The following is a 17,451-nucleotide window of genomic DNA, read 5'->3' on the forward strand; positions in this document are numbered from 1 at the left end:
ATTAGGTAGGATAACAAGCCAATCACATAACTAAAAAAAAATATAAAAATGCTTATAATTCATACAAGCACAATAACAATTTAGTATGTGGAGCACATTAGGCGCTCATCAGTGGTGGTAAGTAATAGTGCTCATCACCTTTGAACCAATTTGGATCGTCTAGATTAAGATTAAGCTACTTTTTTAATTTTTTTATTTTTTAAATAAAAATTTATAATATTTTAAATAAATATATTTATTATTAAAATGTACTGCCTATATTTAATCATATTAGTCTAAATTTAATATTATTTATTTATAATTTTTATAAATTCATCATATAGATTTAGTGTGTACTGTTCATATTGAAAATTTTTAACTTGTTATACTGTCTATAGATTCAAAATTTTTGACTCGTTATACTGTCGAATTCAAAACAGCTCAAAATAAATTTGTATTGTCAATTTATAAGAATTATAAGAAAATTAATATTAAAATTAGACTAATTTGATTAATATGAATGGTACATGTTAATAATAAATATATTTATTTAAAATTTTATAAATTTTTATTTTAACAAATAAAAAATTAAAAGAGTAATTTAATTTAGATGGTTCAAGTTGATTTAGAGGGAGGTGATGAGCACGCACCTAATGAGCACAGAATGTGCTCCTCTTATTGTGTCAGTAGCAAAGCTTAAACACCTATTTGGAAGACTTACGTTCAACAACTTTTTTTTTCTTACCTTAATTTTTTTTTAACAACTGGATCAAACTTTAATAATATGAAATAATTATCGTAAAACAAAATCTACCATGCAAAAGGGAAGTCCAATTTCTCTTCTTTAGGACACTCCGATATACCCTCTTGCAGCTACCGGAGCAATATAAACTTCTTAGAGATTGTATATTAATGTGATTCCTTGAAATCCCTTTTATCCAATCGTCATGAATTTTGGAAGTCAATAATGAATAATTAATTAATCGTACAAATGTGTTAATTACAACTTATAAATTACATTTTAAGTCAAAACTTATGTACTTAGATTTATATATTAATATATTTTTATTCAATTAATTTAAGATATGTGAATTTTAATGTGTTAACAATATTAATAATTATAATTTGCTATAAAATAAATAATTTTTATTCACATTTAATTTAATTAAAAATAAATACCTCAAATATATAAGATCATGTATATAAATTTTTTTATATTATATATCGTATCTAAAACTTTGGATTTTATAACTTTTGCCGCGTAAAGATTTTTTATAAATTCGATCTATACTGTGAGATTGCTGGTTTAAAAAAAAAAAAAATCTATCCTTTCAGATCAATTTTTATTTTTTGACTGATCAATGTACGTTCAGACTTCTAACCAGGGGGCAAGAATCACGACCTTGCAAAGGGGGACAGGTTTTTTTTAGCAACAAAATCTTTTTCGCATAGATTATCCAAATTAAAACAATAATACTTCTGTTGAATGTTGAATGCTCATTTATTGTCTGAAAATTAGTTCGTTATTTTTCATGCTTAGTCAGGGAACAAAACATATAGATTTGCACATTATTGGATTGGAAAAAGAAATGTCGCGATGAAAATTATAGGAGCAACAATTTGTATATAAGATATATGTTATGTATGATAAAATTGTAAACATAATATATGTTTATTAAATTAAATAAGTACATAAAAAACCAATATTTTAAGACATGACTGGTTGGACCACCACTCAGATATAGAAGTGACTCATTTTGACGGGTTACTTATTTTTGAAATTGATCCATTTTAAACTGGACAGGTTTGACAGAATCGAAAACTTAGAATGATTGAACTTTTTTTTCCTTTTTACCTTTATTTTAGTAATAATTTTTTTTATTTAATTTAAAAATATTAATATCAACTTCCTTTTGAATTGCTGTAGTAAAAGTTTAAGTGGATGATTTTTTTTTGGGGGTAATCTAGATGATTTGTTTATTAACATTGTATGAATTAAACTATAGAGAAAATTGAAAAATTTGCTTTAGGAGGACAAATAAGATAAAAATATCTATCTATTATATATATATATATATATGAAAAAATTAAGAAAATCAAATATATGTTATGCCTTAGCAACTTTGAATGGAGAATGCTATTATTAGTATTTTTAATGTTTTCTCTATATATATGCAAAAAAATATTTTTATTTAATTATTATATTACTAGTTGGACTATCAATCTAATTGGTTAAAACATATATACTAACTGTGATTGTTAACCTTTTCAATTTTTTGTTCATCTAGTTTTTAAAACATTGAAAAAAAAACTGCCTAACCAATTATATATTTGTAGGTAAAATTATACATTTCTTTTTCTAACTTTATATAAAATTTTAATTTAGTCTCTTAACTTTATAAAATATATTTTCAATCATGTAATTCTAACACTATTAAACTCAAATGTTGAATTTTGTATTTTATCATTATTATTTTAAAAAATTTAACTTAATATATTAATGTTTGAAAATATTTTGTTAGTACGTGAGAGTTCAATATTGACATTTTTTGTTAACAAGGAATCTAATGATATTAACACGGAGAACCGGTGTTTCAATTTTCATTAAAAAAAAAAATGTTTACATTTAGTGTTTGATTGTAACTCAACTAAGATTACCTTTACTAATATAATAAATGTGAGCAATAAAATTAAGAAACTAATGCAAAATACTATATGAAGTTAAAAGAGTAAATATGTACGTTTGCCTTTATTTTTTTTTAACAGTCCAATGAACACTCAATTTCAATGGATAGTATAGAATTTTACAACTTAATACTACATATCTTCACTAGCAGAGCCAATAATTTCGGTGGACTAAATTTATTCAAGTTTAAAATACTTAAATATATAAAAAGATCATATAATAAATTCAACCCTAACACTTGGGACTTTTAAATTTGTTTAAGGTAGCACGAATACTCAAATTATTAAATATTATTTTATTTTTGCTTTTTCTTTCTTAGCAAATTTCAAATTTAATCTTAAAAAGTTAAGTTTTTTCAAACAGATTAACAAATTTTATTTTATTAAAAAGGCTGGCTAAAAGCTTGGAGCTAAGACAAAAAACAAAGAAAAACTAGTGTTTGTGGGATAGACCCCACTGTGGTCAAGCAAAAAAGATTGTTCGCAGGCCATGGGAATTTCATTTAGGAAGACCATTCCATTGGCAGAGTTCTGAGCAAGTTGAACCAACTGATCAGCACATGTCATCGCTTCCCTAGGAGCATACTTCAATGTATAATCTGTATGTACAAACAACATTTCTTGCACTTCTAATATTTCCTCAAAAAACATATGAGAATTGCTTACTCCTCTATAAACACAGTTGATTGCATCCATAGAATCTGAATATATCAAAGCCTTTTCAATATTGAGGATTAAACAAAGACGGATCCCATGTTTAATGACTTTCAGTTCAGTTATGATGATTGGGAAGTTCCCCAAATTGCACTGAAAGCCACCTAACCATTCACCTGAAGAACTTCGAGCCAGCCCCCCACATGCTGCATTGTTGTGTTGGCCTCAGGATGCATCTACATCGACTCGCACACTACTTAAAGGTGGTGCACTCCAATGATATTCATGATTTCCCGTTCTGTTGCTGTGAGGTCTTTGAAGAGCTGCCAGATCCCTCTCCTTCATAAGTCTCCTTCTACACACTGGTATTGTTGCTGGAAGTATGTTGGGTGCCTTCAAATATGTCTTTGCATCTGTGCACCCATAGTAGCCAACATATGTTACTAAAGACTTTGATCTAAGGCCAATTCTGGAATACAATGCACCTTTTTTTCATCCTCATTAAAATAAGCCGAAATATTGAAAGAGTAAAAATAAAAGCATATAAATCCTCATGTTTAATTAAAATAGTCAAAACAAATAATAATTAGAACAAAAAAAATTCTTTTAGGAGTGCCGTGCAATTTGAGAGTTTAAGAGAGAGTTTGTTTTTTTTTTTTGGCAAAAGAGTTTGTAAGTGCTAAGCGAAGGCAAATGTTTATTTATTTAATTAATAATGAAATAAAATTTAAATATTCAGTCTAAGTTTATTTGAGTTTAGACTTGCTCAGATTTCTTAATCCTGATGTTAGGAAAATTTCCTAACCTTTCAAGTTCAACCCTGAGATTTTTTTTTTTTTTTTCAGATGAACCGAATTACTGCCTCTAAATTCACCAGCCGGTTGTTACGATGTTATTTGCTAGAAAACGAAGCGTTTAGTGTCTTTGAAAAGTCATTGTACGGGTCAGAAGCAACAGTCAATGAAACAAAAATAAAAAATTTCGAAATTTATTTTATTTTATTTTTAAGAATAGACTTGTGGACTTGTGGTTGGATACCGAAAGAGTAGTTGATTTCTTGATTTTATAATATTTTTACGCTGCCTTGCGTGGAAAAAACGAAAATGCCTTAGCTTGCTACAGACAAGCATCTCTCTCTCTCTCTCTCTCTCTCTCTATGTTGACCTGTTTCTATATGAAAAAAAAAAACAAAAATAAAATAAAATAAAAGATAAAAGGTGTGAATATCTATACAATACATTGATGACTCAAAGTTTCAAGTCTTTAGGTGTATTGGCCAAAAAAAAAAAAAGGTCTTTGGGTGAACGACATCAAAGTCAAATAACTAATGCTTGATTTACTATTCTTGCAACTTTTTTTTTTTCAAAACAATTATTTTGACTTGTAATAGTAGACATATGAGTTTTGGGAAATTCCATGCATGCGTTCAAAATTCAGCTACCATATATTTTACAAGGCACATGGTCGTTGACCCTTAAACTTGGGGTATTGGTTAGTGGAGAATTAATCTTCTTAAATTTGAATCACAATCTTTTTAAAGGTCTATGTATATATATCATTGTTTTAAAAAATTCAGACCAAACTGTCAATAGGAATCATTAATGCTTAATTTGGATAAAAAAAATTATTGAATTGAGTTGGATCGAAGTTAAATTATCATTGAGGTAAGCATCGTAATGATTTTTAAAAAATTGGACAAGTCTAAATATAATATAGAAATGGATAAAAATTGAAAAAATAAAAAATTCATTCATATTAAAAGTCGACTTTATTTTTAAACCTTTCATATGTATATAATATGATTTGAAACTATTTTTTTAAAAAATATTAATAATTATAAATGTAAATATGTATACTTTAAAATTTGTTCTTACCTAATTTAAGCAACATCCATATATATTTGACAAATTTAAAAATTATAATTTATAATATTGTTTATTTATAGTCATATACTCATTTTGTTATTTTATTAACTATACATATAGTGAATTTATTTCTTATCTATGTTTTATATATGTATTTAATATTATTATAAAGTAATTTAATTTTCATTTAGTCATTACATCATTGGGTCAACTACCAATGTAAGGGGTTAAACCTTAAAATTGAGAATGTTGATTTTTTTTTTTTCAATTTAACATCCAGTCCAATTTTTAAAGACACATATATTTGCTTTTTCTTTCTCTTGATTTTTCTTATTTAGATGGATTTTTTTATGTCTCTGTTGGTTCCAAAGCAAGTCGGTTGAGCCAATACCAACTCTTATAATCTTTTATACTCAACACAGTCTCGCATATTTTGGTCAAGGAAATGAAAAAAGAAAAAAAAAAAAGGGCACCAACTCGCATAAGCCTTTATACTTTTCTTTCAAATTGATATAAAATTAAAAAATGACGTTTAAATCCTTGTAATCTGTATTAAAATCCTCAAATATTTAAATCTCATCCAGCTAATAGTTTTGTTCCATTCAGAAGACTCAAACACCAAACATATTTTAAGAAAACAAATAATGTCAAACCACTATTTGAACCAAATTATATTTAATACATCTACTTTGGTTTATTTGATTTTCAATTTTAGTTTAGTCACTTTTTTAATGTAACTTGGTTCGAGTTTTTCAAGTGCAAAATCTAAATAAACCGAACCAAATGCGTGTGCCCGCGCGCACACATTTATGTTTTAACATTTTATATGTGTTATTATAAGAGTTTGATTATTGTAAAAACTAGTTTCTTCAATTATTTTCTTAAAAGAAGTTCGCTTAATTTCTACATAAAAATAGTTCAAAAAAATGCGCACACATAACGTAAAAAATTAACTTCAATTGAATAAAATATAATGAAAGAATTTAATTACTGGCTTACTCTTATGTGGTTTAACTAGTTTCTATGATTTCAAACGTTGTTCCTAATCAATAAAGTTTTAAGAGTTGGAATACTACCTAATATAGTATTAACAGAAATACAACTATTGGTTATTACACCTTTAGTATGTTTTGGTATTTCTCATATTTTTTTCATTGTTTTATATCCTTTAAATTTTGTATGTCTGCAACATTAGTCCTTACTATCATCGACAAAATTAAATCTGTTGATGTGTACGTAATTATGTTTGATTTTGTTGTCGAGTTAGTAAGATTATGATGATTTGGATATTATTTAAGCAAAATGATTATTAATCTTTCTATTTGTTTGTCTTTTTCTACCTTTTAAAGCTTTATCTATTGGGCATTTAAGGATTCTGATTTAATATCTTACTTTTTTTTTGTCTTCTACTCATTTTTTAAATTTTATACAACTCATCATAATTTTAATAAGTTAACGCAAGAAGTAACATAATTTATGCATGTATTAGCCAACATTTGGTCATTTAAATGTATAGGAGCTAACATTGCAGATAGAAGAAATTCAAAGGACTTAAAACAATAAAAAAAATATACGGACTAATACCAAATTAAATGGTGCAATCAATTTTTTTGTCATCAAAGCTCAAATCCCACAAGGGAAGAAAATATGGAGAATGAAAGCTCCTGAAGTATCTCGATCATTTTTATAGAGGGTTATAGAGGAAGTCTTCTCACTAATTGTGCCAGGAAGAGGAGGGGTATAAGCTCGAATGATCATTGCCCTCTGTATAACGAAGCACCTAAGGAAATTATGCATGTGCTTTGGGACTGTGAAGATACAAAATGAATGTGGAAGAAGCTAGTTTCACTTGTACTTTGGCATAGCTTTAGTAACACAGACTTGCAAGGCTAATTGCTAAAGAATTTGTCAAGGAAGGCAAGCAACTTTGTGACTAATTGGGGAGCATTCATGGCAATCTGCTAGCTCTTATGACGATGTCAAAATTCACATATATTTGAACAAAAGTTTGTAAGACACGAGGAGGTTATTTCTCAAGCAATTGTCATGGTTGATTCCACTTATGAAGCGTACAAGAAACTAAATAAACATAATAATGGTTTTGGCTTGTCGTTTGGGAGAGTAGGAGGTTGGAAGGCACCGAAGGTTAGGTGGGTAAAATTAAATGTCGATAGTGCTTTTTCCACAATGACAAATTTATCATCTTGTGGGGCGCTTCTTCACAACGCACAAGGCAAATTCATGCAAGACTTTGCCATACATCTAGAGAGTGTGGATTGTCTGATCTCTAAGTTATAAGCTTGCTTGGTCAGTCTTAAAATGTCTTGGAATGCTGGTTTGAGGACCATTGTGCTAGAGACAGACTCTACGGATGCCTTAGATCTTCTGTACAATGAGCTAAGCGTTGAGCACTAGGATTATGATCTTGTCAAAGAGATCCATAGCCTTTTGAGAAGAGAATGGGAGGTTATGTTGCAATATATAAGCCGTGAGAACAACGTGGCAGCTAATTATCTAGCAAAATAGGGACTTGCCGCTATGCCTGGGATGCATCTACTCGTTCGTTCATCTGAGGAGCTGAATAAAATTATTGCTTTGGATTGGCTTGATAAGGCTTGTAATCTGATTCTGTAGGTAGCTTCCTACCTGCCTTATTATCAAAAAAAATATGTGCTAAAAGTGTAGGGATCAATAATTATATTTTTCCTAAATAATTACAAAAACCCATTTTTATTAATAAAAAAAATGAGTGGCCTAATTGGCCCGAAACTTTAATTAACTGAGCCAAACAAACCAAAATATTTCAATTCAATTTAGTTTAAAAAAAATTAAAATTTTGTTTTCAGTTTTGCAATCAAACCGAAACTAAATTAATCCACTGTTCACCCATTATTTTGACCAAAAAATCCTCAAACTGCTGCATCTACATGCTTAAGTGATCAGCTATTGTTTTATTTTATTTTTTTGGTAAAAAAAATCAGCTAATGTTACTATTGTCATTATTAGTATCCTTGCATTTGATCCAGAAACCATAAGTTGATCACTAGAGAGTTTTTATCAATTTTTTAATTGTGCATTGGTGTCATTTTATTAGAAGTAATATTATTCAAAGTATGATAACATATTAAATATAGGCATTTCTCATCTCACAGCAAACATTTAAATTTTAACTTGTCATATTGTAAGAGACTAATATTTTTTATTAGATTTAGCTCTCACTAGTTGAGTTTTTATCAATTTTTTTCGTCCATTCAATGACATTCCTCATTAACCCAATCGCCCGGCTATTGTTGGAAGGGCCATCCCAAGAAACCATGATATTGTTAGGGAAAATCTTTGATACAAATAAAAGTAATGTTAAAAAAGAAATAAAAAATAAATTACCTTATTTACTTTTCAGGAAAAAAAATTTCCGCTATTAAACATTACTTCATGTTACTTGTAATTATAAAAGGGAGGGGATGGGGTTCCCCAGTTGGGGGAAAAATGTTTCTTTGATCTTATCCAAAGTTGATCCTAGTAATGTGTTACTTTGTAGTATTAAGATTTAGATTTTTTTTTTAGATAGTGAATGAGTCAGATTTTAGGTTAGGATTTATGTTCCTTTTATAACTAAACATTTGTTTTGGGTTTCCAATTTTTTTGACGAGTTTATCCTTCTTAATTACACGAATATCCATCATGTCTTTTAGGCATAAGAGGATATCGGACACATAAGGTTGGGGAAATAGCACTGAAGGATCGCTGAGGAAAATTAATATCAGTTAAGAATTAATTGACTTTAAAATTGTATTGTATTCCTTGATTCTTGACTGATATTAATTTTTAAAGTTAAAAGTTCAAACTGTCCCTCTAGTTAAAAAAATAAACAAGAAAGAAACCCTCACTGTCACCTGTGCCAACCGTCAGACCATCGTTGACAGCGAGGTCATCCACAAGGTACATCTCGCGCCTATGGGCTACTATAACTATCCAAGAAGACACTTGAAACTAGAAGCATAATTGACGGGGTTGCCGGCAGTTGATTATCAGAGCTTCGGTGTTGGAAACATTTTTATTTAAGAAATAATTAGTTTAGGTGGCTAATAGGCCACCAAGCTTTTTAATTATATATAGTAAAAAAAATTATAAACAGTAAATGAAGCTTCTAACTAGTTCCATGTCATAACATAATGGTGTGTTGTTAATTTCTAAACGAAACTTATTATTCTATAAATGTTACTTGTTAATCTGACATGGACAATTACAAATGAAAGATTTAAAACTTCATGCATTTTACGTATTAAAAGTCAAAATATATTGTTATTAATCACGAATAGGTTATTGTCAAAACCTGAATGGATACTTGTTAATGAATGACTACAATTAAGCACATCCTATCAATTTTTCTAACTTGTTAAAACTAAAATAGATTGTTGTTAATTACCAATGAATTATTGTGAAAATCTAAATGTACATTTGTTAATGAAGGATTAACACATATAATTAAATCTATCTTATGAGTTTTCTTAACTTATTAAAGATCAAAAGAACTATTGTTAATCTAAAATGAATTATTGTCAAAATTCGAATAAATACTTGTAGCTGATGATTAAAAGCATATGTCTAATGTACTATTGTTTTTCTAGCTTGTTAAATTCTAAATGAACTATTATTAATTTAAAATAAATTATTGTTAAAACCTGAATGGATACTTATTAATAAAAGATTAACACATACAATTATGCTCATCCTATATGCTTTTTTACCTTGTTAAAACTAGAATGGACTACTATTAATTTAGAATAGCTTGTTTTTATACACTTGTTCTATTAGATTTGTGTTTTTTATACCCCGCTGACAGCAAGGGCTCAAGCGACCTCACTTGAGGTCGTAGGGGCAATGGTCCTACGATTAGAGCCAACGACAGGGGGTTTCTTTCTTTGTTTTTTGTTTTTTAATTATAAGGGCAATTTGGACTTTTGATTTTAGAAATTAATATCAATCCAAGACTAAGGGACTATAATGTAATTTTGAAGTCAATTGATCCTTAACCAATATTAATTTACTAGTGAGGTCTTTAGTTGTTATTTTTCTTATGAAGTTCTCATAACATTTTCTTACAAATCAAGAAATATAAAAAAAATATTTCTTAAAAGAATTATAAAAATATTCATATTGAACCCAAGAAAATTAGATCGATAATTTTCAATGTTTTTAGAACCGGACCGGATATTGAATCAAAAAAGTCAGCGGTTCACAGTTCGCATGATTCAACCGGGTTGGACCAATGGTCCAATCGGTGACGTAATAATTAAATTTAAAAAATTATATATGTATATAATAATCTAAATATAAGAAATATATATATGAAATTGCTATTTAACTTAAAAAAATCAAATATTTTAAATTTATCATGACTTAACAAGTCACATGATACAACATAATATCAAATGAGTAAAAAATTAGTCATTTTTTTAAAAAAAATTGATAAAAATAAAAAAAATTTGAACAGTCCGGTTTTTGAAAACCAAATCTGGTTCCCGGTTTGATTTCTGTTCCCGATCCGACCATCAGTTTAAAATGACTCAATCCCTAAAATGGCTTTTTCCTCTGAATCAGACCGGTCGACGATCAGATCGGTCTGTCCGTCTGGTCTGGTTTAATTTTAAAAACATTGATAAGTTCTTTCTGCAATTGCGTGTTTAAAAGTTTAAAAAAAAAATATTTAGCTTTTTTTAAAAAAAATGTCATATCAAATAAGTTATGTGACACGTTGCATGGAAGCCAGTTGTAAAAATCAACAACAATACGTCGTTTCGTTGGGACAACCAATAATGAAAACAAAAAAAGGACAGAACAAATTCAAGTTGCATGTGGCAGTAGATTACGGTGTAGCCTTTTGTGGCAACAAGTTGGAAGCAACAAAACATATTCTATTCCATCGTTACTCCTCTCCTATTTTTGTCGTTTTCACAATTTCACTGTCATATTCCTCCAAAACGACATCTCCTTGCCACGCGCCTGAATCCCCTGGTCCTCTCAAATTGACCCTCCCTCTCCCACCTGCCAGCTGTATCGTTCATCCCAAACCCAAGTTTAAAATATTCATTCATAATTTTAAATTTGCTCATGCATACAACATCCAGAATCTGCTACGCGCTGAGTTGAAAGTAAAGTTTTAGAATAATCTGAACCGATCTTTTCAAGTGGCAAACCATTGAAATTTTTCATTGTTTGCCCTACGTCAAGATCTCAAGTTTTTTTCAAGTGGTGGGCTCCTATATATTATTGCATCTTCAAGACTCAAACTTAAAAGTATTGATTAAATTAAAATAATTTTTTATTAGTTTTATTTTTTACCTTCAACCCTTTCGATAGACATAATTTTAAAATTTTCACATAGGGTAAAAAAATTTCATTTTAAGAAAATTCTAAACTCACGTCGAAATAAAAATAACTCTTTCAATATAGTTGCTTTTTCTCCCCTCAATCAAGTGTTCTGGCCAAAAAAACAAAATCTTCAACTGAGTGCAAGAGATACTCAATCTTTTACTTGCAACTTAAGTATATTGGTTAACATGTAATAATTGGAATATCTTCAATTAGATTTTTTTTATACCCTATTAGTACCCGCCATATAATAATTAGAAGTGCTTTCGTATTCAGACTTTGCGTAATTCTTGATAACGGAGTATTTTATGATTTTTTACTTAATTATTAATAAGGTAATTATTAGCACTTTCAACTATCTAAATTATATATATGGCCGAGAAAAAATATTTAGAAGCATTTTCATAATGCCACCTGCAGAAATAACAAGTACAAATCATGGCCGTCACAAAATATTCCCTCTTTTGAAAATATATAATGTATAAATTGAATGTTAAAAATATAAAACACTTTTACGTTTTTATTGTTTTAATTTATAATTATTTTTTTCAAAAATATTTGTAATAAATAAATTATTTTTTTGTTTTTTTAATTGAAACCCAATGAAATAAAATAAATAAAAAAAAAAGTTCAGTTAAAAAGACAATTAACAAATTTATTAAAATAAAATTTAATTAAAAATATTTTATATTTTTTAATAGAGAAAGTATGTGTGTGCATGTATATCATAGTTCAATATTATAATTTGTTGCATCTTATTTTAAGTATATTCACTTAATTAAGATACAAACATTATTAACTTATGAGGTTTTTTCCGCCGATTTAAATTATTAATGAAGATTAAAAAAGTGCAATTGGAAAGGTCCAGCGCAGAAGTCAAATTACGATTCCTGATATACAATTCAATACAGCAATACAGACAGTAAAACATGACCAAGAGGCTACAAAACTCACTAGACATGTGCCCAAGAAAATGCAAGATTACTCTCAGAAAGAGAGTGCCACAACACATGAAAAAGCCCGCAAGATCCAAATGACAAAACCTGCAATGTACTAATTCTCAAGTTCTTGAAACAAGTTTTTTCGATAGAATTATAACACGTCATCAAGAAACTTGGTTGGAGAACAGATCCACATGTTATATTTTCATCGAAGAACCTCATAACTGGAAGGATTTTTTTTAACCTTAGCTTTTGTCTGAAGCAAAGAGGATGAAGATACAGAAACAATACTACTTGAGTCACAATTTACAAACCAGCCTGATTCATCACCTCCCATCGTTTGACGTGAAAGACTCGGCAAAACCATACGGGCGTGTTGGTATGCTCGTCTGCGTGCTGTCCAAGCTTGGAGGGAGTGAGGAGGAAGATGAGTCCACAGGGCCTACTCCTCCACCTTCATAAGCCTGCCATTTCTTGAGTGCTTGAGGCAAAGACATGTCAAGATCGATTCCGTAGATATCTTCGGCGCTCTGATCAGATGGCTTCCAGAGTTCTGCCAGAGAGGAAAGCACATTCACGGCATGACCCATGTCTGGCCTTTGATATGGCTCTCGCGCGCAGCAGTGGCCTGCTAGTTCTGCCACTATGCGAATGCTAGAAAGAGTTTCCTCATTGCGATCTATCGTAGGATCGATAGCCTTGCTGAATGATTCTTCATTTATGTACATTCTGCGGAACCATGTTACAAGGTGCATGCTGTCCTCAGGTTGGGTTTCATCAAGTGCTTTCCGTCCAGTTATGATTTCCATCAATATCACCCCGAAACTGTATACATCTACTTTAGTTGTCACACGGCCGGTAACTGCAATCACATGACCATAAACACGTTAGGATTAACATTTAATGAAGATGAACTCAAACTGGAAGTTTGATATGAACAAAACACAAATACAACCCATAATCACTCCCCGTCAAAACAAATGGGAAAAAGTTGTTCGTGTCAAGGACTTGCTCTATTCAAACCATGAGTCCATAATTGTTAATTCTAGTGCTATGTTAACTAATGGTTCAACTCAAAATCCTAAACTTCTAAGTGAAAGCCGATGAATGGCTCTGTCATAATCTCTATAAACTTTGAAGAGTTCATTACCAGGTTCTCAATAGAATTGACATGTGAAAGAAAATATTTCAAGGACTAAAAAATTGTAATATGGCTGTATGTTAAAATTTTATTGAAGAACTTGATAACAAGGTATCTAAACAGCTTTGTGTTTAATCTTCCACACAACTCACTTGAGTACGGATGGTTTAAAGCCTGCTCAACCAACCATGACTGCTTTAAAAGTGAGATTTATTCAAGTGAGTCAGTGACCATTTTCATGAATTGAACATGCATAGCATAAACATAGATTCTCTAGGCTGCAATGGTGACTTTCTAGAAATAACATGAGTTTATGATGGAATATTTTAAATATCTTTTACTTTTCAAAACAACAAATGCAGCAAGAAATGGCCAACTGAAAGTAACTTCTAGTCTTTTACATCAACCTCTCAATCAGTTAATTGGTCTAATCTTGACTTGGCACAGATTAGTTGCGCAAGTAAATATCTATATAGAGAAAGTGTTTATCTTTCTAAGGTGACATGGATGTTCAGATGATTTTTGACCCATTCTGGATGCAACCATTTCCCACTAGGTTTTATGATATCCAGTAAGTAAATCTAAAAGATACCTGCATATTCTGGTGCCAAGTATCCGAATGTTCCAGCAATTCGTGTTTCTATAGAGGCTTTTCCTTCAGGAGCAAGACGGACAAGACCAAAATCTGCAACCTTTGCTCTCATATCATCTCCCAGAAGAATGTTTGAGGGCTTTAGATCTCTATGTATAAAGCTTTGATGGGCTAAGCCATGAAGGTACTCAACACCCCTAGCCACATCTAAAGCAATGGTCAACCTCCTGTTCCAGTCTAAGGGTTGTAGTCCTTCTTCTGGCCAGTTGAATAGATGCCTACTTAGTGTACCCTGAGGCATGTATTCATATACCAAAAGCTTTTCATTTCCATCCAAGCAGTAGCCGAGAAGTGCAACAAGATGCCGATGGCGAACTTTTGTCAAAACAGCGATTTCAGATTTAAATTCTGATGCACCCTTTCCAGTTATTGCTCCAGACTCCATTCTTTTCACTGCAATTTTGGTACCATCATGAAGTTCACCTTTGTAAACTGTTCCAAAACCCCCTTGTCCCAATATATTCTCTTCACTGAAATTGTCAGTCACATTCCGAAGGACTTGTATGGAAATGACCATGTTTCCAGCTTCAACCATTTGGATGTCTCCTCCTGTCTCACTGCCAGGTACCGTTTGAGTTTCACTAGCTGTGCCGACACTGACACTTGAGCCAGCGACTGTTATTTTCAAACTTTCATTATCTGATCCAGAATGACGAGGGTGGATTACCAGAGCATTTGGGCTCTGTACCCTGCTTAACTGCTTTTGCTTCATTCTATACAAGCAGAAAACTATGGCACCAATCATCGAAACCAAAAATACACCTCCAACTACAGCAATTACGATCACTACAACATGAGAAGATTTTTTGCCACCATTTGCAGAAATCCCACCATTTTCTCCTGTTGTACCTTGACCTGCTGGGTTTGGAGATGCTGTACCTGGAGGAGTTGAACTGCTTCTATCCTTGCCAATGTCCTTGTTACCATTCGTGTTAACAATTACGTTACTCCTAAAAGCAGGGACTTTTCCATAAAGCTGATTATTTGCAAGATTTAGTTCAGCAAGCACCGTAAGTGTAGTGAGCTCTCCTGGAATCGTACCAGTGAGATTGTTATCGGCAAGGATAATTCTTTGCAATGACTTGATTGAGGCAAACTCTGGGGATATGGTACCAGATAGACCCATCTTCTGAAAATTAACAACAGTAATGTTCCCATTACTACAGGTGATCCCAAGCCAATCAGCACATGGATCATTGCCCTTCCATTCCTCAGCAAACCTTTGAGGATATCCCATAAGTTTAACAATGGAAAGCAAAGTATTCACCCGAGGATCACAATCCCCAGGACTTGGCAAGCAAAAGTCATTCGAATCCTCACTCATATCCACTTCAACCCCTGTATTGAACGCTGGCACAGGCCCTTGAAGTAAGTTATTAGTCAAATTTACAACTTTTAGGGACTTAAGACTCATCAATGACAAAGGAACAGGACCGGTAAACGAATTATCCCTTAAACTCAGGGTCTCCAAATTCTTCAAGCCTGAAAAATCTGGTAATGGACCCGAAAACGCATTTGAATGCAACCAAACCTCCCTCAAGGAAGTCATATCCTGCATAAAATCTATGGTTCCATTAAGTTTACCTGTCTGCCCATTAACCCACAAAGTCTCAATCGGCAAACCAGAAAAGCTAGCGGGAAACCCACCCTCGAGGTCATTAAAGGACAAATGCAAAAGGGTCAAACCAGGAAACACAGTTGCATTAAGAAAATCTGGTATTTTGCCTGTGATATTAGCCGAGTTGGCCGAGAAGTTCTGAAGGGACGAAGCGTCTCGAAGACTTAGAGGTATCTCCCATTCCTCAAATGGGTTGTTGTCGATCTCCACGGACTGAAGCTGAGACATGTCAGTGAAAAAATCGCTAGGGATCGAGCTAAATTGGTTGTTACTGAGAAGAAGCACTTGCAAAGAACCCAACCCCTTTAAGCTAGGAAGAGGACCCGAAATCTTGTTATATTGAAGCTCCAAGCGCTGTAACTCGGTGAGATTTCCAAGACTCGGGGGAAGAGTACCTTGAAGACCTAGACGTCCAATTTGGATCCGCGTGACCCGATTTGCATCGCAACCAACATGATCCCACTTGCAGGGATTCGGATTAGACCATCCGATAGAGTCAGGGGCGTTGAGGCTCTTCTTGAGAGCTTCCATTGCAGGACCATCTGGGCTAGGGTTTGCTTGAGACTCAACGAAGACGAAGACTGAGAATAACCCAGAAAGGAATAATAGTAAAGGCTCGAACTTTATGCACGTTTTTTTCCTCATATTCGCTCTCCTGAGGAACAACGAGAGAAAGCGAAGGAAATGACGAGAGAGAAGAAGCAGCAGAAGCGGAAGAACAAAGAGAGGAGTAAATGGCGGCAAAGGGTATAGCTGGATACCAGAGCACGGAGTGATGAGAAAGCAGAGAAAGCAGAAGAAGGAACAGGAATGCACATGGAGGTGGGGCCCGCATATCCGGAACCTCGGGCTGTCATGACATTGCTGAGATGCTGGAAATTGAGATAGAAGGAGGAGTGGGTGTGCTTTTGGTCTGTGGGGGCCACGGGGCCACGGTCCTTCTCATTTGATCTTTGGAAAAATATTAAGAAAAATACACTTGTAAGTCTTACACTTTCATTTAATTTTAAATTGAGTCTTTATAATTTATTTTATTGAAACTAAATTTTTATAATTTCATCTATCATACATGTTGGCTCCTGAAGATTGAAATTAATAATAATTATTAAATTTTATAAAATAAAAATATGCTTAAAATTTGCAGAAAATTTAATTTATTATTTTTGATTAAAACTAGAAAAAAATTATTTAATCCACAGTTTATATTTTTATTTTAATTTTATGAAAACTGTACATGTAAAAAAATATTTAAAAGACAATTTAATTATATAAATTTTAATTTATAAAAATTATGTTATTGATTTTAAAGTCATATAATCATTTAATAAAGTTATAAAAGTTCTTAATTTTGCATTTTGAAGGAGAACTGAAAGGATTTTAACTTTTAGGAATTAAAAAATTTAATTAGTTAAATTATAAGGAGTTAATTAAATGAAAATAAACTGTAGGAATTTAATTTAAAATTGAGTATAACTATAAGGATCTGTAGATATGTTTTCTTAAAATGTTACTTCATGCAAGCAATTTAATATTAAAAAATTAAA

The 17,451-nt window shown here is 31.4% G+C and overlaps 1 protein-coding gene across 1 annotated transcript; it reads right to left on the bottom strand.

Moving 5' to 3' along the window:
- Positions 1 to 12,427: 12,427 nt before the first annotated feature.
- Positions 12,428 to 16,760, bottom strand: LOC129303062 (receptor protein kinase TMK1). Its single transcript, XM_054942074.1, has 2 exons — positions 14,230 to 16,760; positions 12,428 to 13,358 (listed from the first exon to the last, which is right to left on the bottom strand). The coding sequence occupies exons 1-2, from the start codon at positions 16,550 to 16,552 to the stop codon at positions 12,823 to 12,825; spliced, it is 2,859 nt and encodes a 952-aa protein (XP_054798049.1). The 5' UTR covers positions 16,553 to 16,760; the 3' UTR covers positions 12,428 to 12,822.
- Between the last annotated feature and the right edge of the window lie 691 nt (positions 16,761 to 17,451).

The sequence above is a fragment of the Prosopis cineraria genome, unplaced genomic scaffold (genome assembly GCF_029017545.1).
Source record: "Prosopis cineraria cultivar Desert tree isolate PC_DT_omini unplaced genomic scaffold, ASM2901754v1 PC2, whole genome shotgun sequence".
NCBI classification, from domain to species: Eukaryota; Viridiplantae; Streptophyta; class Magnoliopsida; order Fabales; family Fabaceae; genus Prosopis; species Prosopis cineraria.